This window comes from Mytilus edulis, chromosome 5 (genome assembly GCF_963676685.1).
Source record: "Mytilus edulis chromosome 5, xbMytEdul2.2, whole genome shotgun sequence".
Classification (NCBI taxonomy): Eukaryota; Metazoa; Mollusca; class Bivalvia; order Mytilida; family Mytilidae; genus Mytilus; species Mytilus edulis.
Window position 1 is genome coordinate 12,201,921 of NC_092348.1, and position 27,481 is coordinate 12,229,401.

The following is a 27,481-nucleotide window of genomic DNA, read 5'->3' on the forward strand; positions in this document are numbered from 1 at the left end:
CTATCTGCTAAAAATTCTTTATACAATTGTTGAATATAGTTGTCATCTGTTAAAGTGTCTTAAGCTTTGGGTTTTTCCATATCCCCAAGTGATTCTGTTTCTACCAATTCAATATTTGTGTCCTTCTTGTTCTCAATTCCTGCCATTTCACTGATTTGTTGTTATACAATTCCCAAATCACAGTATAATATTTCAAATTGCAAAATATTGCAAACCAAGAAATAAGATAGGCAATGAATAATATCTTACGGCAGATAGATCTCAAATCACAGCTTTTATGTATGACCTAAGTAAGACAAAACAAACATGCAGCTTTTAATGAAAGCTACTACTGCTGCTGTTTATGAAAGCTACTACTTTGTATAGGAAATGACTAGCCAGGGAAAATCAAAAGGACAGAACTGGAACAGAGATTAAATAACACTATACTTTTATGAAATGATTAAATTCAGGTCAATTCTCAATAATGAATATTTGCATTTTTTTCTAGGCGGCCATTTTGAAAATAGCCGTCATTTTAAATTTCAAAGATAGATTAAAATGAAATCTTGCTAAGTACACCAAATCATTAAAATATGTTGAATTTTGTGCTTCCAGCATCAAATCCACTGTAGTTTGTGCAATACTGGAAAATATTTTAGAATATATGGCGGCCATCTTGAAATTAGCCGCCATATTGAAATTTGAGGTAGGGTCCATAGGTTATATTGCTCAGTACGCCGAATCATTAAAATTTGTAGAATTTTGAGCTTCCAGCATCAAATCCACTGTGGTTTGTGCAACACTGGAAATTATTTTAGAATATATGGCGGCCATCTTGAAATTAGCCGCCATATTGAATTTTGAGGGTGGGTCCATAGCTAATATTGCTCAGTACACCAAAATGTAACATCATGCAGAATTTGGTGCTTTCCTCATTATTTGAGCAATTTTTTCACCGATCGGCCGGACTAATTCTAATATGTATTAGTTTTAATATCTGTCACTTAAATGGTCATCGATAATTTCAATTTTCGCTTAAATGGTTAAAAACCTTGCGATCAAATGGTTGTTAAAATGTCTGATTTTTATCGCTAAAATGTTCAATTAATCCGCTTAAAATTTCCTCCGCTGCCGCCATCACCATACTAATAGTCGGGTTAGGACTGCGTCGAACCCGTCAAAATCAATTAGGGGTCGTCTTAAACTTGCAGTGAGGTGAGAGTTATTATACAGCTCAGTATATTTATGATGCTTTCAAATGCAACAAAAAGAGCGTGTATTTGATTGCGTGGGATTGATAAATATACTGTCACGTTCGATCGAAAGTGGGATATTGAATCATAGCCCCCGAATACGAAATTGTCACGCTCTCTGTATGTTAAAAGGGAAGGTGTAATCCAATATATCATTGCCAGTGCCAGTCAAAATTCCTTGCTTTCATTCCGGCAGTTTATAGAGACGTTTTTGAAACAAAAACTAGTGTCATGGTCTGTAAATTGGAAGAAACTTTTATTACACACTTTCATAGATGTACTAGTAAAATATACATTAGATTTTATTTGGTACAAAAGTTCAAAATTCTGTTCTGTACTTGATATTTATTAAATTTGATGCTATAGTTATGTAAGAATGTAGTCAACCAAAACATAACTCGCGTACATATTCATTGTCCATAAATTATCACATATTTAATTATCTGTAACATAAATCATTCTGTATTTATACTTTCTGTGAAAGATGAGTTTTGTTTTAATCAGATTTCTGATAACTTCATGTTTCTTTCTAAAAACAAAGTGCAGATGCAGATGCATGTTTTACGTGTAAATATTCTTTATTGAAACTATAAACTTTTTATGTTTACGACCCAAAGTCAACGTCTTAGATCAAATTGAATGTTTATATTACATAGAATCTTTCACAAATTTTCTTTAGTTTTGATGCATGTTTCTCGTAGTTTACATCAAATTAAATTCTTGATAAAGTAACTATGCAGTATTCTAAACATAAAAATAAATCTGATACATACAGTTGTTTTTGTTGAAAATGTGCATCTCTAGCAGAATGAATATGATTAATGGATGGGTTTAGAGATTAAGAATGAATGGGTTTAGAGATTAAAATAAAAAATCTTTCTAACAGTAGGTTTGTTTGTTTGATTTCGTCAGCTCAATAACACTTTAATAATACAATCTTATCCTTTCAACTTAACCTCGTAATAATAGATTCCAATTCTATACTACAATACTGAAGATGTTTATATAAATATAGATGTATGAGGAAAAGTTTGAGTTTGAAAAATACTTAGATATATATTACAAGATAGAGATATTAGGATTAAGTTTTGAATATTTATAACTACCGATTCAAACTGGTAGATATCGCTATATATAGACGAAGAACGAAGAAGAAACCATAATTTATGCCAAAGTCAGGAATAAGACTTAGGAGACGAATATCATTTTCTATTGAGATAAATATCACGGGAACAGACCAGAGTCAGTTTGATCAAATTTTGCAGGTTATTACAAACGCACTGAAAAAAGTTTGTTTTTTTATTTATGTAAATTTATAAACTTAAGGTTATAAATTAACAAGGTCTCATAGTTTGCCTTTATGTTTTTTAATCGTACTAACTACAAATGTAAATAATGATATTGTAACATTGTTATTTTGTCGATTTCACAATGTTGGTTGCATACTTTGTTTTCTTCCTCTAGTCTTTGTATCTAAATGTATACAGTGGTTTTGAAGTAAAAAAAATGTTGTGACTTTATATTCCTTATCCAAACATCGTAATAGATAATTTTGTTTATCTTTATCCGTATATATGAGTACTAACTTAGTAAGCAGAAGATGAAAAGTGACAAAGATTTAAGCAGGTATCTTAATCTCATAAGATTGATGAAGAAATATATATATATAACTTTATAAACCAACTCTTCACGGTCCCAATGTTAGAATGATAAAATTAATTTCTTATCGCCCAGTTTAGTTCACTAGATATTTATAATAGGAATGTACTTTTATTTCGTGTAGTGTTTTTTAAACACAGAAATGAAGAAAAAAATATTGAAATTTTAATGAAATGACATTAAAAGTTTAATCTATTTCGACAACACATTTTAAAATTGTACTTATTAATAACACGATGTGTAAGCAATTTATGTGTTGACTTTTCAACATCAACAAAATGGCCAACAAAACATTCCATGTTGCTGATTATGTGATATTTAGTTTGACCTAAGTTGTGTCTACTGGAATCGGACTTTTTTTCGCAATCAAGGACAAACGAAACCAAAGTACAACTGATTTCTTACTCGAAAGTCGTAGAATGCCGTTAGTACCGGTCACTTTATCCTTATTGGCTATTTTTTTTTGTCTTCAGTGTCGGTCTTAGGGATACCAACAGAAATGTTTTACAATGGCACTTTATACACTGTTTAATAATTTTTGCGTTTGCTATCGCTTATCCAATCAGTGTACATCTATTCCAACCGGTCTTCTATCGACTTGGAGTAACCAGTGTAAATAAGGTGAACCAGTAGTTGAAATAGAGTAAAACATAGAACATAATGTACTTTTAAATCACATATCACATGCATTAGAGATATGTGAAGTCTTCCATTGCGAATCCAGAAATTTTGATTAGGGGGGGGGGGGGGGCACTGATTTCCTAAGAGGTGCCTTAGCCTGAGGGGACCCGCTCTAGTAATGCCTCATTGATTCCCTTTAAATTCAAAAATAATTTCCCCGAAAATGAGGGTCCAGGGAACCCTGTTCCCCCTAAATCCGTCCTCTCGGGTCCATATTACACAATGTACCTCTTTAATCCACTGATTGATCATTCAATATTATGTCACATTTTCTTGATTGATTGTATTTCAAAATCATGTTTGAGGTAAGGCACCTGCCAGGTATAGAAAAATGTGCTGAAATACCAAATGTGAAATTGATTGAGACCATTATCGACCTAATCATGTAATCTGTCTGTTATCTTTCATTTTGACAAAGAAATATTGCATCGTTTTGGATAATGTAAAACAGATGAGTTCAGTTTTAACTCATCATGACATAAAACAATATACTTTCTTATTTTTTCTTTTTTTACATTTTAAACACAATTTTTCATTCCACTGATTTAATGCCTCCAAAATTAAAAAAAAACTATATAAATTTGGCGTGCCTGATATACACTTTCCTTAATATATCTTTACCAATAATGCTTCAGGTAAAAATAATACAGTCATTAATTAATAAATGCTAGCATACTTTCGGAGGAAATAATATTTAAGGATGTACACCTCTGAGGAGCCAAAAATTTCTAGAATTAAACATTTTTTCTAAACCTGATTTTTGGGTTTATGTGACTGTAAAAAAATAATTGGTGAAGAAAAAATCATATGGTGGTGCACTGCTTTTTTTGCTACGGCACTTTGAAAGTATCCAATTTTGATGATTTTCCCATTTTTATTTTTTTGCTATTATCATGAAAAATTCTACAATTAAACTTTTTGTCATACTTTCCATAAAGATGAAGGGGACCAATATGAATAAATGTGAATTAAACAAAACTATAGATTGGTGTTAATATAAGAAAGTTTTATCATATTTTGATGCTTTTTTGTGTCAAATTTACAATGTTGTCAATTTTGAAAATTTGTGATTTTTCTCAGTTTTAATTACAAATTGCATATTTTTTCAACTTCTTTGTTATAAATGATTGAAAAAATACAATTTGAAAAGAAAACTAGAGGCTCTAAAGAGCCTGTGTCGCTCACCTTGGTCTATGTGAATATTAAACAATGGACACAGATGGATTCATGACAAAATTGTGTTTTGGTGATGGTGATGTGTTTGTAAATCTTACTTTACTAAACATTCTTGCTGCTTACACTTATCTCTATCTATAACAGTACTTTCTGTGGAAAATGATATTGAAAATCTTCAAATTTTACGAAAATTGTTAAAAATTGACTATGAAGGGCAATAACTCCTTAGGGGTTAATTGACTATTTTGGTCATAGTGACTTATTTTTAGTTCTTGCTTTGCTGTACATTATTGCTGTTTACAGTTTATCTCTATCTATAATAATATTCAAGATAACAAAAAAACAGCAAAATTTCCTCAAAATTACCAAATTCAGGGGCAGCAACCTAACAACCGATTATCTGATTCATCTGAAAATTCCAGGGCAGATAGATCGTGACCTGATCAACAATTTTACTTCCTGTCAGATTTGCTCTTAATGCTTTGGTTTTTGAGTTATAAGCCAAAAACTGCATTTTACCTCCATGTTCTATTTTTAGCCATGGCGGCCATCTTGGTTTGTTGGCCGAGTTACCGGACACATTTTTTTAACTAAATACCCCAATGATGATTATGGCTAAGTTTGGTTAAATTTGGCCCAGTAGTTTCAGAGGAGAAGATTTTTCTAAAAGATTACTAAGATTTACTAAAAATGGTTAAAAATTGACTATAAAGGGCAATAACTCCTAAAGTGGTCAATTGACCATTTTGGTCATGATGACTTATTTGTATATCTTACTTTGCTGAACATTATTGCTGTCACAGTTTATCTCTATCTATAATAATATTCAAGCTAATAACCGAAAACAGCAAAATTTCCTTAAAATTACCATTTCAGGGGCAGCAACCCAACAAGGGAATGTCTGATTCATCTAAAAATTTCAGGGCAGATAGATCTTGACCTGATGAACAATATTACCTCTGTCATATTTGCTCTTAATGCTTTGGTTTTTGAGTTATAAGCCAAAAACTACATTTTACCCCTATGTTCTATTTTTAGCCATGGCGGCCATCTTGGTTGGTTGGCCGGGTCACCGGACACATTTTTTAAATTAGATACCCCAATGATGATTATAGCAAAGTTTGGTTAAATTTGTCCCAGTAGTTTCAGAGGAGAAGATTTTTCTAAAAGATTACTAAGATTTACGAAAAATGGTTAAAAATTGACTATAAAGGGCAATAACTCCTAAAGTGGTCAACTGACCATTTTGGTCATAAAATTTAGTTGTAGATCTTACTTTGCTGAACATTATTGCTGTTTACAGTTTATCTCTATCTATAATAATATTCAAGATAATAACCAAAAACAGCAAAATTTCCTTACAATTACCAATTTAGGGGCAGCAACCCAACAACAGAATGTTTGATTCATCTGAAAATTTCAGGGCAGCTAGATCTTGACCTGATGAACAATTTTACTACCTGTCAGATTTGCTCTTAATGCTTTGGTTTTTGAGTTATAAGCCAAAAACTGCATTTTACCCCTATGTTCTATTTTTAGCCATGGCGGCCATCTTGGTTTGTTGGCCGAGTTACTGGACACATTTTTTAAACTAGATACCCAAATGATGATTATGGCTAAGTTTGGTTAAATTTGGCCCAGTAGTTTCAGAGGAGAAGATTTTTCTAAAAGATTACTAAGATTTACGAAAAATGGTTAAAAATTGACTATAAAGGGCAATAACTCCTAAAGTGGTCAACTGACCATTTTGGTCATGATGACTTATTTGTAGATCTTACTTTGCTGAACATTATTGCTGTTTATAGTTTATCTCTATCTATAATAATATTCAAGCTAATAACCAAAAACAGCAAAATTTCCTTAAAATTACCATTTCAGGGGCAGCAACCTAACAACCGATTATCTGATTCATCTGAAAATTTCAGGGCGGATAGATCTTGACCTGATGAACAATTTTACTCTGTCAGATTTGCTTTAAATGCTTTGGTTTTTGAGTTATAAGCCAAAAACTGCATTTTACCCCTATGTTCTATTTTTAGCCATGGCGGCCATCTTGGTTGGTTGGCCGGGTCACCGGCACATTTTTTAAACTATAAACCCCAATGATGATTGTGGCCAAGTTTGGTTAAATTTTGCCCAGTAGTTTCAGAGGAGAAGATTTTTGTAAAAGTTAACGCAGGACGACGACGGACGACGACGACGACGGACGCCGACAACGGACGCCGGACGCCAAGTGATGAGAAAAGCTCACTTGGCCTTTCGGCCAGGTGAGCTAAAAAGGGATGTGGGATGTACATGTTTCTGGTAAAATCATTTTTTTGTATCCCTCGCCCATTTTCTCAAGATTTTGGCTAAAAAGACTTACTTGATAGGTTATAAAATTTAAATTTGATTACTCAAAAACTACTCATTGGAAATACCAAAATTTTTTCAGAGAGGTAAATTTGATTATGCTCTTTATCAAATTCATTGCTATTTTCCACTTGTGACCCATGTTTTGGAAATAATTACAGAACGAGATTTCAACGAGACTGAATGAGACTGAAACGGCAGAAGAATACATCCTTAAAGGGCCCTTAAAAGAATATCCAAATCAAATTCAGTTTTTCATCTTCGGCATACCTAATTTCAAATAAGAAATAAGAAAGAAAATATCTTAGAAGAGAATGCCGAGTGTTTCTAAATGAACATATCTGACCCCTGTGTTTGCATATATCTACCCTGAATTACATTGTTACCACATATGAGGACGAAATTTATTTATCCTATGATAAGATTGAAAAAGATTGACCACTTGTACTCAAAGCCACAAATACAATATGTTTAGTCAGCAGACTTAATTTAGTTACAAGTAGAAAATCTGTCTTTAGACGGATGTATTTCCTAAAAAGATACATATATATAAAATTGAGAATGGAAATGGGGAATGTGCCAAAGAGACAACAACCCGACCATAGAAAAAAAACAACAACAGAAGGTCACCAACAGGTCTTCAATGTAGCGAGAAATTCCCGCACCCGGAGGCGTCCTTCAACTGGCCCCTAAACAAATATATACTAGTTCAGTGATAATGAACGCCATACTAATTTCCAAATTGTACACAAGAAACTAAAATTAAAATAATACAAGACTAACAAAGGCCAGAGGCTCCTGACTTGGGACAGGCGCAAAAATGCGGCGGGGTTAAACATGTTTGTGAGATCTCAACCCTCCCCCTATACCTCTAGCCAATGTAGAAAAATCAACGCATAACAATACGCACATTAAAATTCAGTTCAAGAGAAGTCCGAGTCTGATGTCAGAAGATGTAACCAAAGAAAATAAACAAAATGACAATAATACATAAATAACAACAGACTACTAGCAGTTAACTGACATGCCAGCTCCAGACTTCAATTAAACTGACTGAAAGATTATGATTTCATCATATATTAGTGACCTTATCTTAAGAATGTAACTGTAATTTAAAGTTAAACATCTATTGTAGTGGCATTACACATGCAAATTTTGCTCACGTGAATTTCACGTGAATCATATTTCACGTGAATTTCACATAAATTTCACGTTAATTTCACGTGAATTTCACATGAATTTCACGTGAAGTGATTTCACGTGAAATTCACGTTAACTTTTTACGTGAAATTCACATTAAATTTTCACGTGAATTTCACGTGAAATTATTTCACATGAATTTCACGTGAATTTCACGTGAAAAAATATAAATGGTGTTTAAAATGAAATTTTCTCAACATCTGATCTCATACCTTGTATTATATGTATCATATATTCCCTGGGAAGCTATTTAATTTTAAAAATTCTAATTTCACGTGAAATTTACGTGAACAAAATTTGCCTGTGTACCCTCAGAAATTTCAGACTTGTGACCATTATAATGTTGTAACTGTAAAACAGACAGTAATTTTTTTTAATCTGAAATTTTCAACTCCTCTATTTCAGTGGAATGAATATTTGAATTTTGTTTTGATGTGAGTTTTGTCTGCTGTAATTGGAATATTTATTCGTTTTATAATATTCCGCATGGGCAGACAAACTGAGCCAAAAAAATAAGTTAGACCTTCTGCTTTCAGTCACGTTATTTCTCCTGTCGAGTTATTGTCCGCTTTATAAGTCCTTGGGGTGTCTATAGCAATGTTTTTCAACGTTCTATGTATTGTTTTGTTGTTTTGTTTTTTTTTTTATTTTTATCATATCGCTGTACGTTTTATATTGGCTGTATTATTGGAAATAACGAGTACTGCTTGTCTGGTAATACAATGGTTTTTTTTTAAATGATATATAGGACAGACACTCTCATAAATCATACACTACTGTTATTTGCACAAAAATATCAATATTCGAGTTGGTAAAATGTGTAGTCTGATGGCATAGACGTATATATACATTATTTTACAATATATAAACGTTTTTTGTTATTATTTTAAAACATTTCGTGGAACATCCCCTTACAATATAGCAAAATTGACAAAACATATATTCTTTTGAGCGTAGACTAAAGGATCCTAAAGATTGTATATATTTGTTTATATTACGTATTGTATGACTATAATAAAGGCTTGCTTGACCACAGTAGATTCTTGTCTCAGTATTTTAATCTAACAGTTTGTATCGTTGATCATAACTATATCTAGGACTAATAGTCAAACTAAGGTCAAACGGTTTAAAAACACGAGAAAAGTGATTAGTGAGATATATATACTTCAATATGCTTTAGCGTCCAGTGGCAAATATTTCGACTCTCTGTCATTTTTTTAGTTTCGGCGTCGAATCTTTTAATATATCGTTAATATGTCAAGTCAATGCATTCATTTTTTTATACTTCAACTTAATACAATTGTATGCTCATTTTTCTGTAAAAATGGTTTTCAAAGGTCACCTTTTAAAGGACCTCTTACATGGGTGGAGAAAAAAAATATTATTTGAACGCGTCTTGTTGATATTGGGCATATTGAGTGTGTCAGGTTACAAGAAATGTATCTCCCTCATGCAAAGCTCTGATTCCTTTCACGGATTTGACTATACTTTTTGGACCTTTGGATTATAGCTCTTCATCTTTTATATAAGCTTGTGATTTGAAATATTTTGGCCACGAGCATCACTGAAGAGACATGTATTGTCGAAATGCGCATCTGGTGCAAGAAAATTGGTACCGTTAATTTTATTACAAAATATCAACAATAAGGAAAGGACATTTTATTTATACAATTTTACCATCGTAGAAAAAAACCATGACAATCCCCGCCTACTGTTCTCGTGCCTTTTAGCAATAAGATTTTGTATCTGTTTTTTATTTCAGTACCTTGAGATGAGATTTAACAAACTAGTAAGAATTATTGGTTGCCTGGTTTTTCAGCTACAAATGGTAAGTGTTGACAATACATTCATTTATAGATAGAAAAGAAACGATATGGGATGTCCATTCATGCCATAAGATCAGAAACACGCACAGAAAAATAACCCACAACAAGCAAAGGTAAAGGACATGTATTGTTGTTCTTCATCATAACGTAACAACGAGACCTTCTACACAGAGCAAAAACTCTCACCAGCTTACAATACTTGACAAAATAAATATAAACGATTTCCACACGTGTATTGCATATTTTGTTTATACTAATGGCCAATCATTGAATGAATAGATGCTTCTAGAGTAATAAATTTTCAATTGAAAAATAACATGTAGATCAATTATATACATTCGAGAACAATAACAATTAAGGATTGAAAATATAACCTAGAGCTGATTCTGGATTCATAATCTTACAACCCTGTACGTTTGAAAAACTTCCTAAAATGTTTATTTTGATAAACGAAAAATGTATGTACTTTTATCATATTACTACCAATCTCTATCTTGTTTTATCTAACAATGCTGGTTATTTTTTTTTTTATTCGAGCGTCATTGCTGAGTATTTTTCGGACGAACCCATGGGTCTGGCGTTCAAAATTATAAACCTAGTATCTTTGAAGATAAAAATAAAAAGATGCGGTATGATAGAAAATTAAACAGCTCTCCACCAGAGACTAAATGACGTAGGGTTTATTGGATTTTTGTATCCGGCCGATATATTCGCTATAAAAAGATATTTACGTCTTGACAAGATGGTTATACGTTTTGCTTCAGTTAAATGTCAAATTCCTTCATTAGCCTGCTCTTTTTCGAAATCTACAAGGGTGTCTTTAACGTGCAAGAGATGTGACTTTCTCTTAACACGGGTCAACCATTTATCGTCCCCATCCGACGGACTATCATCGTTTCCTTAAGACCATACTCGCAAATGGTGTCAAGGGAGAGCCAGAAATTTTCATCCCGGAACGGGAATCGAACAGGAACCTTTGTGTTAGTAGTCCGATGCACTAACCACTACACCACGGCTCTCAATTCATGCCTTATACCACCATGACCTTAGAAAACACTCAATGTTATTTTAATATAACATTTCTTTCAGCTTAAAAAAATCCACAAAATAGATGCACCGACCGGGTATTTGATTCCACTGCATTTACTTTCAAATTGGCATTTTCTATATTGTTTTAGAACAGGCCATTTTATTCGATTGACGATACAACGACTTTATTTTTATCGTCAAACTAATTGTAAGGAATGTATCCAAGAAGAAAGACGACAATAGACACGAAATCTGATTTCTTTTTTACACACTCTATGTCGATCTTATAATCTCATTTGGCGTTTTCGCTTTTTCATCTTTTATATAGGGCGTAAAAGCGAAAACAATATCATACACTAAAATCAAAAGTTGGTCATGACGTTTCCGCTTTAAAATTAGACAATTTAGTATTAACAAATCAATATATTGTAAGCTTCAATTGTTATTTTACATGGCTTTAACTATTTGAACACATATTATTCTCAGATCCAGACCAAAGTTGCCATATTTGAGCAAACCATTCAACGCATTGCATTCAACAATAATTCTCACCATAATGTATATTGTAATAACGCCGTGCAAACGGTTTGACATGGGACAGGCAAGTGAACATGCATATAAAAAAGAAGATGTGGTATGATTGCCAATGAGACAACTATCCACAAAAGACCAAAATGACACAGACATTAACAACTATAGGTCACCGTACGGCCTTCAACAATGAGCAAAGCCCATACCGCATAGTCAGCTATAATAGGCCCCGATAAGACTAATCGCGGTTAAAAAATATATATATAGTAGGTCTATTCTTATACTGTTCGGGTATGACAATGCAACAAACTTTGCAAAATATAGTGGTCTTCACGATGATATGTTTTTTTTCTTTAATATAGATACTTTACATGGCTGTAGTACTGTACGCACCAGCACTTGCTCTTAATCAGGGTAGGTAACGTAATTGCATTACTAGTATATAGTTTATTAAACATGGCTGTGCTATTATATACAATATGCGCCAGCGCTTGATCTATAAAATGTTAATTACGGTTAGAGATATTCTGATTTCAACATGCAATTTTTTTATATATATATTACTTGTTTTTATAAGTTAAAATATTGATACAATAAATGTTTATTTAGTGATTGTTATATTTTTTTACTCCTCCAACAGACAGCCCCCTTTATCGCACCAGCCCACGCACAAGCATACATTGTTCCAAGTTCAATTTATTGCAGTAAATCCTATCTTTTTGTTTGATTCTTGAAATGATATAAATACATTGTAAATGAAGGGTTCATCAATCGCCAATCCCATATTTTTCTAATGCGTGTCAACATAAGACTTAAATCTAATATCAGTAACCCAGTTACATAATATAACCATTGACGTATAATGATAAACGGGTATTTTGTTGACATCTTTTATAATTCTATACAAAAATTAAAGTATTATATAATGACGTTGACGTAGTTGGGTAGGATCGTTTCATTTACAAAAAACCATTAAAATCATTCAGTCAAAAGTGATTTGTAAAATAGATATTCAAGAAATCTGTCCTCAAATTTTTAACATGTTTGAAGTATCTAGTACTTTTGTCAAATTTAGTTTAGATTTTTAAGTGTAACAGTAGAAGCCTTATAAGACTTGAACATTTTATTATATTATTTTCCATATTTTATGTGAAATTTTACAGTTATGGGTATAGATATGCTGGTGTCTATTTTGGTGATCGGACTGGTCTGCACATTTTACACAGCTATTGTAAGTTTCGCCCTTTTATCTCTCGAAGAATAGTAATGCATTAATTATTTTGTTCCCCTTTTTTCACATAAAAATTCAAATATAATTTCGATATATTTAGAAAGTATTTTTTAAGAAACTTACTTAGAACTATTTGGCATAGGAATTAAGAGAATACGACCCATTATATGTAGATTAATACTTTTGTTGTAATGCATTATATGTAGATTAATACCTTTGTTGTAATGCATTATATGGTCCTATTTGACAATAACAATTTATAACAGTTTGGAGGAAAGTCAACTTCTGGCCCGATCCAGATGATTGTTATGTATTAAAAAAATATATACAACAGGCAACGATTGGATCCTCAAATGATTTTTTAAATGTAAAAAAATAGTTCGAGAATGTACATGCAGAGGGCTTCACCATTTAAAATTAATATGTTCATATCGATGCGTAGTTACATTTTCCAAAAAAAAAAATAATCAAAAGACGCATACATTCTGAGGGTGTCTGTGAATAGCTTTATAGGAATATCGAGATCTCTTGTACAAAATATTAAAATACATTATACCGAGTATGTTATTTAACATAAAATCATCAACATTAAACATATTTGGTAAATATTGTTTTGAGTCGGCATACAGTACATGAAGTCTTATGCACTAAGTTCTGACATGAAAATTCAAAATGTGTTTTTCCATGTCTATTCCAAGGGTGGACTAAAAGCAGTAATGTGGACAGATGCTTTTCAAATGATTATTGTCTTTGCTGGGTTGATGACACTTATAATCAAAGCCACGATAGAAGTGGGTGGAATAGCAAAGGTCTTCGAAAAGGCGTCAGCGGGTGGAAAACTAGAAATTGATAAGTAGGTATATATTGTTTCTGTTTGTTTAATCTATTGATTAATTTCACTAGTAATTATTGGGGGGGAAATTTGAATAGAGTACGAGGTACACCACTTACAGAAAAAAAAATAGAGCTTCTTGCAAAAAAGTTTATATAGAGATTTTCTGTATGCGTTTTTATTATGAACTGTTTATGCTACCTATTGTAAAATTGCTAACGCAACTTTAATAAATGTATGTTAATTCCCGTCGCTGCCGAAGTTTTGATGAGACTTGTATACTTAAAAAAACAGCGCATTTATGAAAATTGATACTAATTAAAAAATTATTCAGATCGTAAGTAATTTTAAGTAATTGGCCATGATCTCTTGTAATGTTAAAATCAAAAACGATGAAAAGTAACCGTATAATATGATGACTTTAAATTATAGTTTTGATCCCAGTCCTATGGTGAGACACACGGTCTGGACACTTATACTTGGTGGCTTCATGACAGCACTGACCGTGTATGGCGGAAACCAAGCTATGGTTCAACGATACGTCAGCATGAAGAACTTACGAGGAGCTCAAACGTATGTTAAATGATAAAAACTTACGAGGAGCTCAAACGTATGTTAAATGATGACAAACAAACACTTACGAGGAGCTCAAACGTATGTTAAATGATGACAAACAAAAACTTACGAGGTGCTCAAAGTATGTTAAATGATAAAAACTTACGAGGAGCTCAAACGTATGTTAAATGATGACAAACAAAAACTTACGAGGAGCTCAAACGTATGTTAAATGATGTCAAACAAAAACTTACGAGGAGCTCAAACGTATGTTAAATGATGACAAACTAAAACTTACAAGGAGCTCAAACGTAAAAACTATGTTAAGTGATAACAAACGCCCGGTCATCAAGTGGTCTAATAAAAAAAACCAGTTGAAAACATGTATTATTCTTTTATTATTGTTAACCGTTTATAAAAGAGTAGCGAAAGATACCAGAGGGAAATTCACACTCATAGATCGAAAATAAACTGATAACGTCATGGCTAAAAAAGAAAAAGACATACAGACAAATAATATTACACAAGACATAACATAGAAAACTGTAGAGAACGCAAATTAAACCCCAACAAAACCACCAAAGTGGTGCTCCGGAAAGGGTAAGCAGATCCTGCTCCACACGTGGGATAGGAATTTTTATCTCAAGCAATGAAATTCAAAAATAATACGGTAATAGAAACTTTCATTTATACAAATTCTCATTAGTTTCAAGAAACCAACACTTAATATTATATTATATTTTAAAGATCTCCTTCTTTTGTTTTTAACATTGAAGTTTTCATTTCTTTATTTGATAAAAACATTGATATAAATTTCAAATATTAGAGTCAATCATTCAAATGGAAGAAGTTTACATGTACATCTAGTTTCTTTTAATAAATATAATTTCCTATATTCTTCTAGTGCTTTGTACCTACAGTTACCAGCAAGTATAGTATTTACATCACTGCTTGTTTACACTGGACTTGTCTTGTTTGCAAAATACGGAGACCAAAGTCCTGTGCCATGTATAATTCCAAAAGCAGATCAGGTATTTAGAACTAGTCCGTCTAGCTATAGAGTAATATCTATTATTGTTATATGTTAAAACCTCTGTTTCAGACGTTTTTACGAATCTTTTATCTAAAAGTATGATGTTTTCTATTTGCATTAAATTATCCAATATTATAACAGATTATATTTTGTTGACACAAGGCAATTCATAAGAGTGTATTTTCTCCTAAATAACTCAAGCTCATATGGCGTAAGAGTCCTTATCTGAATTTTATTTCATATTCCGCAGATAAATCATTGAATTGTTGGACTTACATATATTGCACGCATTTAAGTTTTTACTTCTTAAAATGAGACTAATGAAAATTTTTAAGTCCTAGAGAAGACAAAAATCATCAACACCTGAAACAGAAACAAATTATACAAAAATACATATTTATATATTCAAATCCTGCTCGCGATTACAGCTCTTTGATAAGCCTGTGTTTTTACACAATTATGACACTGTTCATTATGGGCATGTATGTTTCTCTTTAGAAGCAATACTTTATAATAATAAACACCTTTATATATAGATCTGTTCATTTGGCTGGACAATTTCATTTTTATTCCAAGAGCGGTAAAGTTTTAACTTATAACTTATAACTTCTAATCCCAGAAAGCTAGATCATCTTAATTATATATTTCCCTCTGATACGATTCAGGCTTATAGTGCTTACAAAATTCCAAAATCGGGTGTCCTTTATCATTTTAGTTCAATTTAATTATGTTTCATTGCTTTTATAAGCATTAAACACGAATACATGTTAACTTACTAAATACCTTACTTTTTACAGTTAATACCATATTTGGTAATGGATGTGTTAGGTAATGCATATGGTGTACCAGGCTTGTTTGTTGCCTGTATATTCAGTGCATCCTTAAGGTGAGTTTATATCATATAATTTAAAGAAATAAAGAAATGAATGATATTTCCAAAGCTTAAAGACAGATGGGAACATTGAAAAATTATTTAATTTGCATCATAATCCACGTCCTAGTTTATCAATTAAAATCACAAAAAAACGAACCCTAATCAAACGGCAAAATAAGCTCAAACACAACATACGAATGGATAACAAATGTCATATTCCTGACTTGAAAAGGATAAGAGGGAACCAATTTTGTCAATTCACCCTTTTTCTGATCACAATAATGTAAAAATAAGTAACTGTAAAGTCATATGCTTTATTATAAAACTCCATCAAGGAGTTTTCTTCTTGTTTTTTTTCTTTCTAACGTTGTAAACAAATATCTACACGTAGTAAAAAAGTAAAATAACAAAAAATACAGAACTCAAAGGAAAATTCAAAACAGAAAGTCCCATATCAAATGGCAAAATCAAAAACTCATAAATATCAAACGAATAGAAAACAACTGTCATGGATTTCCTTATGCAGATAATGGTGGATTGAACCATGTTTTATAGCTTTTTAAACGTCTCACTTGTAATTCCATTCAATATTTTATTAACATTTGCATGACATTTGCATAATATTAGATATATTGACAACAATGTGTGAGCAAAAAAAACCAACAGACATAGTAAGCGATAATTCATCTTCAGAGATGTAATTTTCACATAAAAATGTCGGCTGAGTAATTAGTACTTTTAATTGCCCACATAATCGCAATTGTAAAATACAAGGTTATAATCAGAGGCTAAATTGTTTACAAACCCCTCTGAAGCATCGTTGTTCTCAATAATCTGTTTTATTTTAGTACAGTGTCCTCCGGTGTCAATGCTCTTGCCTTGGTATTTATGACAGATATCTTCAAACCAATTTACAAGAAAATAACTCTAACAGAAGTTAATGAAAGTAAAGCAACAGTGTATTCAAAAGTGGTTGCATTACTTTATGGCCTATTGACGATTGGACTGGCATTCCTGTCGCAGTATTTTGGAACTCTTATATTACAAATTTCCTTAAGTATCTTTGGAATGGTTGGTGGCCCGTTGCTGGCGCTTTTTGTGATGGCTTTGTTCTTCCCGTGTATAAATTCACTGGTGAGTAATATAGAAGTTTTAATAAACTAAAGAGGTGTGAAAAGAATCCAGTATAACCTTTATATGACACCCAGCACCCTGACTGCAGGAAAAGCACAATTTTGTTTATCAAATCCAGGTCATACTATCTGGAAATTTAACTGCATATATGTGTGTTGTGATGCATTTGGATTTCTAACCATGGAGAAATTGACACTCTTGATGAAAAGTTGGGTGCAAATAGAAAAAAAACAAAGACTTACTCAAACAGATAGTCTAACCACTTGAACAACGTAATATAAATAAAGGTAACTTCGGTACTTCGCTGTTCAAAAGTCATAAATCGATTTAGAGAAAACCAAACAGAGTTACAAACTAAAACCGCGGGAAACACATCAACTTTAACAGGATAACAACAAAACAACAGAAACTCTGAAATGCAACAAAAACATATGACAATGCAACAAACAAACAAACATAAAAACTATTACAACTGTCCTGACTTGGTACAGGACATTTTAATAAAACATATAAACATATAGAGATTAAAAGTATAAACATATAAACATATCATATATTTCAATTTAATACTATAGGCACGCATTTCTATTCAACAAATCGCATAAGAGTTGCAAAATATATCTTAAGTCCGGACGGTTGACTGGTGTGTAGATATAGTCATTCGAAATGGTCCTAACCTGCAGCCTGAATGTGTTGTCGGGTTTTTTTTTACTATACATTGAAAACCTGTTGGTGACCTTCTGCTGTTGTCTGTTCTATGTCGGGTAGTTGTCTATTTGACACACTCCCCATTTCCATTCTCAATTTTATCCTCGTAGAGGAATAGTGCCAACCTTTTTGTATGTGAATGAGTCATAGCAACAGCTCATGTAAGTTACTGCAACAAGCAAGACAAAATATCAACCTTATGAAGCATATATATTTAATCTCGTCATGAATATGTAGAATCAGGAGACTAGACGTCAATAAATCAAAGCACTCGATTTATCGAAATATATTTCTGATGGGAGAAAAGGTCCACATACTTATCTGGGTCATTTTATGCTACAATTTGTTCACACTATGTTTTCTCAGATACAGTTCTTATGGCGATAAATCAAGCTTGAAGATCAATGGAAACTTTATATGGTGTTTATAAACGAACTGATGTTATTGATAAAAAGAAAGTTATGTATCGGAAGCTGCAATTGATGCATCTTGTCGATTTTATTTTTTAAACAAGTTTATATGAGATGTGCATCATATATTGTGCCACTAGAAATGAAATGATATCTAAATAGATCACCAAATATATCATCTTCTATATAACTTACCAGTGAATTTTTCCTCTTATAGATGATGTGTTCACCTCAGTTTTAGTTTTTACCCGGATTTGTTTTCCTTCAATCGGTTTATGACTTTCTAACAGCGGTATACTGATGTTGCCTCTAATTATCAATATAATAGAAAAAAAACGTATTTTTTGTCTCTGTAATTGTGCAATGACATTTGATTACAAATTTGAAAAGTCAATTATGGTAGATTCAAACAAGTAATTTCTATTGGCTACGATCTATCTTTTTGGTTTATACATATTTATTTATAGTGGATTGGGAAACAAGTTTTGCAACTTATATTAATCCCTTTCCACTTTGCGGGAGCGAGTGCTGCCTTGTAGCGGCATTAGCCTAATCTTTTTCAAAATCTACAAGGGTGTCTTTGACGTGCAAGAGATATGGCTCTCTCTTTACACGGTTCAGCCATTTACCGTCCCCTTCCGACGGACTATCATCGTTTCCTCGAGACCATACTCGCAAATGGTGTCAAGGGAGAGCCGAAAATTCAGTTCCTGAAATTTTTATCCCAGACGGGCATCGAACCAGGAACATTTGTGTCAGAAATCCGATGCACTAATCACTACACCTCTATCTTTTAGGGTGCTACTGTAGGAATGATATGCAGTTTGACATTTTCATTTTGGCTAGCCATTGGAACTATTGCGAGTCGACCAAGTCCGCCAACATATGCATGTCCAGTGGATACAAATACCACTTTGACCAATTATACAACACATTGGACCACAAACTATACAACACTTAGCACGACGACTGCTTTGTATAACTCATCTACAGATATTGAAAATATTCAAGTCGCTGCAGCTGAAAAGTAAGTCTTTATACAATAATGAGAGATAGAATTTAACGAGAATGTCTCCAACGATTTCTTAATTGTAATTTTTGGTATTCATATTGGAAATGGTTAAAACGAATAATACTTTTTGTAACAGTTGAAAAGTTTATTTGCTGATGTTATTAAAAGTTGGTATTATTATGCATTGAGTGTTTCTTGCGAAAAAAAATAATATCAAATTGTTTCTGCATTTGTTGTATCTAGGACAGGATTACAGACATTTTATAGTATCTCATACTTATGGTATAGTACACTTGCAGTTTTAGTGGCAGTATCTGTAGCACTATTGGTCAGCTGCTTTTCGGGTAAGTAATCAACCGATCATATATTGTGCCAGTTATGACCTTCATTTTATACAGGTTTTGCTTTTGAAACCTGAATTTAGCAGATATTTTATTGTATTTATAGAAAAAAAACTATTGTTGTTCTACGAAAGAATATACTTGCGCTTTTTGGGTTCATGTTACTCCCGTAGTTTTGACCATTCTTTATATTCAAATCGAAATAAGATGCAAATATCTGTTACCCACCGTTTATAAGTCATTAGTCTTAAGACAGGAGCCTTTTCAGAGTATGTTGTTGATTTATTTAAAAATTAGAATATGTGGTATAAATACTAATGAGACAACTCTCCACAAGAAACTAAATGACAAAGAAGTTAACAGCTATAGGTTACGTTACGGTCTTCAACAATGAACAAATTTCAGACGATATAATCAGATATATATGGCACAGAGATGAAATAACTGCCCTATTTTTATACATCATAATGATCGAAAAACAAATATAAAATAGAGTAACAAACGACAACCATACACTGAATTAAAGGCTTCTAACTTTGAACTTAGGACATACACAATGTATCTATTATATTATTTTTTCGTGGATTATTTGCTATACATAAGTCCGTTAGTTTTTGTCAATTCAATTGTTTCATATTTTTTATGTAGGGACCTTTAATTTTAAAGCCAACTTAACGGTATTTGTTTTCTTTTCGTTTAAGACCGTACTGTTGCCTATTATTGCTTACATCCACTTCGATGGATAGTTATCTCCTTGGCAATAATACCACATCTTCATATGTTTAAATAGAAATATATTTTAAGAAGTCTTTTGCCACCATGGTTCTACATTTTTGTTAGTTATACTTTCATAAACTGACTTTTGTAATGTACATTCTTATTTTTAGAATGGAGGACGACAAAGTATATTGGTATTAAAATGTATCTGGCTCTTTGATAATACCTGATGCATGTGTCTAACATTTATCAGGGACATTCGTTCGTCTTTAACATCTTTGTAGATATATGTGCTGAAAACAAAATTGTATGCAAAAGCATTAGTTTGCAATAATAAAAGTCTATTTCCTAAACTGTACAGTCAAGCAATATACAAATGTACCTGCACTGAACTGATTTAAAAGTTGCGAGGCATCAATACATTTTGCTTATTAAAAAAAGATAAAAATGCAGAGTGTGTTAGAAAAAAGCAAGGATGAGCATTAGCTATAAATATCATGTATTATTCATATTGGTTTTTTTTAGTCTTTAAATCAAAAGTTGCTTTCTTTAATATTTGACTTTTTTATCCATGTATTGTAATATAAATTTACACTTGCGCATGCTCTTATTAAAACTATCTTATACAACATTATTTATCTCAACAATTATGTATTTTGTTTTATTATTCAAAACCTTTGTGACAAATATTTAGCTCAGTCTACATCTATCAAATTATTTTCCCTTTTCTTTTTCTGGAGTTTCCCTTTACTTTTTGGGGACAATGTTATCATGTTTTTCCAAAGTTAAGGTAAATGTTAAAATTTCAAGGCTTTGTTTGATTAATTGCAGATTTTGTTTTCTTAAACCACTTATAGAAGTTAAGCAATTATTCAGTATGAAGCATATTCTAGTGGAGAATATTTTTTCTAGTTATAAAATGTATGATTAATACTATTAAATTTGTTTTACGAAACAACTAATGATGTTCATAAAATATTTATACAAATTAAACAATTTTTGGTGATTGATAAAAAAATACATGTACATTAAAAAAAAATGGGTGAAGGTGAAACAATTATGGTATAATATGTATAGCTATACGTAATATATTACAATGCTATAAACATGATAAAAGTGAAAAACAACAACTCATTTTTCAGTGACAATTGTACTTTTGAATTTAATGATTGGTGTATTTATTTATGTTGTCTATTTAGTTCTTATTTCTTGTATATACATTTGTATTACACATGTACAGTACATGCAGATGCCCACATAATTTCATACTTTTTTTCAATTTAGGTGGTACCAAGAAAAAGCCTGTCGATAGAAGATTATTGTCACCTTTATACCTCTGGATAGCCTCTCTAGCAAATACATACAATTCAACAGACTTAGAGGTAAGGGAATATATAATGATGCTATGTGACAACTGTAACCTCTTATTTAAAAGAATAGCATTATTTGTTAACTTAAACTGTAGATCTATCGGTCCTTATACATATTTGGCTTTCAATTTTTTTCCAATTTTTTCAATAAGAGCGTTCCCGATAAAGATAAATCAAGAAATCACCTCAGACGCATAGAATTGTATTTCGTGTTATTGCTAAAGTCAGGGATATTTTTTACTGTATTAAACATTTGTGATTGTAAATTTTTTTAAAGAGGTTTTCATTCGCTTTATTCCATCAGAAAACATGTGATGCCAATTCACATGAGATTCTCAATTTCCAGCAACCATGAGCATTTACTGTCAGCAATGTATCATGTACTGAAATTGAAAAAAAAAGATATTGTGTAGCAATGGACGAGAGAGGTGAAATATATCAGAAGAAACTTGGAAAAAAAGTGACAACACCATGGCAAATAAAAATATTTAAAAACAACAATATACAATACAACAGTATACAAAACACAACATAGAAACCCAAAGACTGAGCGACATGAACCCATCAACAAACTGGGGGAATCTTCTCTATACAAAACACAACATAGAAAACCAAAGACTGAGCGACATGAACCCATCAACAAACTGGGGGAATCTTCTCTATACAAAACACAACATAGAAAACCAAAGACTGAGCGACATGAACCCATCAACAAACTGGGGGAATCTTCTCTATACAAAACACAACATAGAAAACCAAAGACTGAGCGACATGAATCCATCAACAAACTGGGGGAATCTTCTCTATATATGTCACTGTTTGGTCATATCTGTACTAAGCGAAACGAACCCCTCAACAAACTGGGGGAATCTCTTCTATATATGTCACTGTTTGGTCATATCGGTACTAAGCGACACGAACCCCTCAACAAACTGGGGGAATCTCCTCTTTATATGTCACTGTTTGGTCATATCTGTCCTAAGCGAAACGTACCCCTCAACAAACTGGGGAATTCTTCTCTATATATGTCACTGTTTGGTCATATCTGTACTAAGCGACACGAAGCCCTCAACAAACTGGGGGAATCTCCTCTATATATGTCACTGTTTGGTCATATCTGTACTAAGCGACACGAACCCCTCAACAAACTGGGGGAATCTTCTCTACATATGTCACTGTTTGGTCATATCTGTACTAAGCGAAACGAACCCCTCAACAAACTGGGGAATTCTTCTCTATATATGTCACTGTTTGGTCATATCTGTACTAAGCGACACGAAGCCCTCAACAAACTGGGGGAATCTCCTCTATATATGTCACTGTTTGGTCATATCTGTACTAAGCGAAACGAACCCCTCAACAAACTGGGGAATTCTTCTCTATATATGTCACTGTTTGGTCAAATCTGTACTAAGCGACACGAACCCCTCAACAAACTGGGGGAATCTTCTCTTTATATGTCACTGTTTGGTCATATCTGTATTAAGCGAAACGAGGCCCTCAACAAACTGGGGGAGTCTTCTCTATATATGTCACTGTTTGGTCATATCTGTTCTTAGCGACACGAAGCCCTCAACAAACTGGGGGAATCTTCTCTATATATGGCACTGTTTGGTCATATCTGTAATTTCAGATGCATATATTGAACAAAACCGATTCAAAACAGGGCTCTGTAGACAAGATTAACGGTACTATTAATGAAAATGGTTCGCATACGGGAAATGGAGAGAAAGCGATCATTATAGAAAGAATTCAAAACGGAGAGAAGACAGTAATTGTAGAAAGGAGCGAACACTTATAAATACAGTCGTAAAGGTACGAAAATAAGGTTAAAGATGATTTATTAGCTTACGTGGTTAAACAAAAAATATTAATGTTGTTCAAAATGTTACATGAATGCTATTTCTCAATTGCTTTTTGTTTTAATATTTTGCTTGTTTTAAGTTACATTTTAATTAAGTCTCAAAGCGACACAGCATTACGAATATATAATGATAACATTTACTGAATTGTACAATAACACCAGAGTAGAGTTTGGCCTCCAGCAGCAATGAAATGAAATAATTTATCAAAACGTGCATCTGTTGCGGTAAATCAGTACCTATAATGTTGTTGTAGTGAATTATCTTTCAATGAGAAGAAACGCACAGTTTGACTTTAACTTTACATCTTTCTTGCACACCTATCAATATGAGACTGTAATAAAGGTATTTTACCTTTCAGCACACTATTTTATTGCATCGTCTATTCTGGTAGAAAATCTCTTAACAAACGCATATAAAATGAAATATTTTTTCATTATTATATTAATAGATTACGCAGTGAGTTTTCAATCAAAGAACTGGAGTGAACAAACAGGATGTTGATGGATATAGCTGTACATTATGGTGACTATAAGCCGCTGATACAAGTGTCCAAGACGTGAACTTTGTTCTATCTGAATATGAACATTTTATGTCTGTTGTAACTGTGATTCGTGTGTATGTGTGTCATTTTAACAACTCAATGTTTTAAAAGGGTTGCTTTTAATTTCACTGAACTATTTTAAGTGTATATGTCAGTGTTTATTTTCTGCAGCGTCTGTACATAAAGTGCAATGGCTATTATTCATTTACTAAAACTTAATTATGTATGTTCCGTTTAAAGATTGTTTCATAATATTTGTAAAGCTCATTGTGAAAAATATTACATTTTCATACAATTTACACATATGATAAATTAACAAGTATGAGTCTGAACAAAGAAGAAGTTTTCCCAGTCTAGAAAAAGAAGTCGATATCTGCAGATTTTTACCATCGCCATTCGAAGAAACAGTGCTAAATATGACGTTGGCAAATTTTCATTCTATAATAAATGAACAGCGGTGAAACTATATAGTAAAGTCGAACGTTTTGATATTGTACATAACCTGAACATAATGTCGTTTTCATTATAATTCTTTTTTTTTATATGAAACAACATGACTTGTTTTATTAGATTATCAACATTGAAGATATAAAAAGGTAGATGTCTAGAAGTGTTAAAAGTGTAAGGATGACCTACTTTGCACATTTTATACACAATTTAAATCATGTGCACATTATGGGCAGACATTTCTTGTGGAAATTATTCAGTGCAAGTAATATGCTTCATTAAATTTTGTCTGTTTGCTTTTAAGTAATATATGGGCACATTTCTTGTGCACCGTAACTAATCAAATGTGAAATCTATATATGATAAGTCATTTTTATATCAATTAAATGTTTATAAACTATACTTTGTATCTACATTCATGTAACACATATACAAATCAAACATTAAAGTGTTATATCTTACAATGGGATATGCAATTTTAGTCATTGTTGAAGGCCGTACGGTGATATATTGTTGTTTTCGTCTTATGTCATTTGGTCTCTTATGGCAAGTTGTCTCACTGACAATCGTACCATATATTCTTACCTTTATATAAAACAGCAGAAATGCATTAAAAAGTCTACCAACATGAAGGATTACATATAGAAAAAATTGTATGGCTACGTACAAATAACCAAAAAAAACCACCTAAAATATATACATTGTACAGTATAGGAAAAGTATATGTTATAAATTTTAATGGGATCACTCCAAAGAGGTATTTTGCAAATCAAAAAGAACCCTCAAATTTATTTTAAGAAAAAATTAAAATCACAAAAAAACTGAACTCCGAGGAAAATTCAAAAAGAAAAGTCCCTAATCAAATGGCAAAATCAAACGCTCAAACACATCAAACAAATGGATAACAACTGTCATATTCCTGACTTTGTGCAGATATTTTCTTATGTAGAAAATAGTGGATTAAAACTGGTTTTAAAGCTAGCTAAACCTCTCACTTGTATGACAGTCGCATCAAATTCCATTATAATGTGTGTACAAAAAAAACCCAGGACATTAATAGGTAAAAATGTCAAGAATAGGGGTACACAATTTACCATGATAGTACAATAACACAATGACGGGATGTACAGAGACACGTCCTATATGTACCAAAGATACATAAAAAAGGGCTTTAAGACAAGGTACATTAGTAAAAATGAAAAACAAGAATACAAACATGTTTTACAATAGTACAATAACGGGATGTATAAGTACAGAGCCACGAATCTACATCTTCAGTCTTCAAAGGAGTAGGTCCGGTAAGGACCGATTTTGGCCTCAAGGTTCATCTGACGAAAGATTTTGACCACTTTTTAAACACTTAAGTGTCTATTTCATTTGAATCAATTAGTTTATGTGAAAGATTTTAACTGATTAAGTCATTAAAAACGATCCGATTCAAGCTCAAATAAGAAAAATCTACCAAATATGCCGAAAAATGTCACTTTTCAGATGGTTTTTGTCAAAAATGAAAGTGTTCATACTCAACCTTTATATATTGGTGTATTATCATCAAATACAACTTACATTTTAATATTAAGGATGAACACGAATGCAGCCACTTTCGTTTTACACGAAAACCGTCTAAAATTTAACTAAAATGCTAGAATTGTGAAGATTTCAGTAATTTAGCATGACTTAATGGTGCCAGTAGCCGATATATGCATATATGTGTATTGTATTGTCAAAAACAGCCCATATTTATGTAGCAGAAGCATTCTAATGTCCAATAAATAACTAAAAGTTTACATTTTAACAATTTTTTTAAACTGATAACAAAATTGAGAATGGAAATGGTGAATGTGTCAAAGAGACAATTTTTTTACAATTTTGTAAAACTGCTATATTTTGGGGCCAAAAAGAGGTCTTACTGGACCTACTCTTTTCTTCCATAAAGGAATGTCCCTTTAAAATATTGATCAAGAAGATCACAAAGGATCAATCAGATTCCTGGGTCGATGAAGAACTGACTATACCATAACCAGAAGAAAAAATGAAAAAAAAACAAATCCATAAATCACAACATTGCTAAGAAAAATACAACCACACTTATCCCTTAACATAGAGTGAACAGACAGGTTAATAGATCCTACTAAAATTAGTACATTGTATGCTATCCGACGAAATTCTAATCATATTGTGTTGTAAAACAAACAAAAAAATTTCCAAATACCCGCTCAAGTTGCCATCAGGGTGATGGTTTATGTTTCGGATTTTTTTTTATCAACAGTTTACTGGGACAAAATGTGCACTTTTTGCCTTCTAGATTTATATTTGTATTTTAGACATACTTCAGAGAGGAACTTTAGATGAAGAATGGAAAAAACAATTGTTTAGGTGATTTAGCCTTTGTCCTCTTGTGCATGATTAATCATAATTTGGATAATCGCTTCTATCCATTAAACTTGTATTTAAATGCTGCTCCAAATTAATACTGATACATTTGCGTCAAACATTCTGAATTCTGGATTTAGAAATCGACAAAGGGGTAAGTAGGAGTGGAAATCTTCGTCAATAGCGACTTTTTTACTGCCTTTTAAAAGTATTCAAAGTAAATCAACAAATATACTGTACTCCGAGGAAAATTCAAAACATAACGTTGCAATCAAATGCCAAAATCAAAAGTACAAACACTTCAAACGAATGGAAATCAACTGTCATAACCTTAATTTATTACAAGCTT

At 32.1% G+C, this 27,481-nt stretch overlaps 1 protein-coding gene across 4 annotated transcripts in view; it reads left to right on the plus strand.

The window, feature by feature from the left end:
- The window catches only part of LOC139522963 (sodium-coupled monocarboxylate transporter 1-like), a 56,212-nt gene extending 30,987 nt beyond the window's left edge, over positions 1-25,225 (plus strand). For 2 of the 4 annotated variants that reach the window (XM_071316648.1, XM_071316647.1), the window contains exons 2-15: positions 10,066-10,131; positions 12,052-12,103; positions 12,853-12,920; positions 13,619-13,773; positions 14,185-14,325; positions 15,212-15,338; positions 16,138-16,226; positions 17,063-17,348; positions 19,264-19,493; positions 19,722-19,822; positions 20,707-20,730; positions 21,821-21,918; positions 23,540-23,721; positions 24,220-25,225. In XM_071316648.1, coding sequence (XP_071172749.1) covers positions 10,066-10,131; positions 12,052-12,103; positions 12,853-12,920; positions 13,619-13,773; positions 14,185-14,325; positions 15,212-15,338; positions 16,138-16,226; positions 17,063-17,348; positions 19,264-19,493; positions 19,722-19,822; positions 20,707-20,730; positions 21,821-21,918; positions 23,540-23,707 — 1,605 coding nt within the window. In that variant the 3' untranslated portion in view covers positions 23,708-23,721; positions 24,220-25,225. The remainder of the gene's footprint in view (positions 1-10,065; positions 10,132-12,051; positions 12,104-12,852; positions 12,921-13,618; positions 13,774-14,184; positions 14,326-15,211; positions 15,339-16,137; positions 16,227-17,062; positions 17,349-19,263; positions 19,494-19,721; positions 19,823-20,706; positions 20,731-21,820; positions 21,919-23,539; positions 23,722-24,219) is intronic. The other 2 variants (XM_071316650.1, XM_071316649.1) reach the window with 1 other exon arrangement.
- Positions 25,226-27,481: the final 2,256 nt, after the last annotated feature.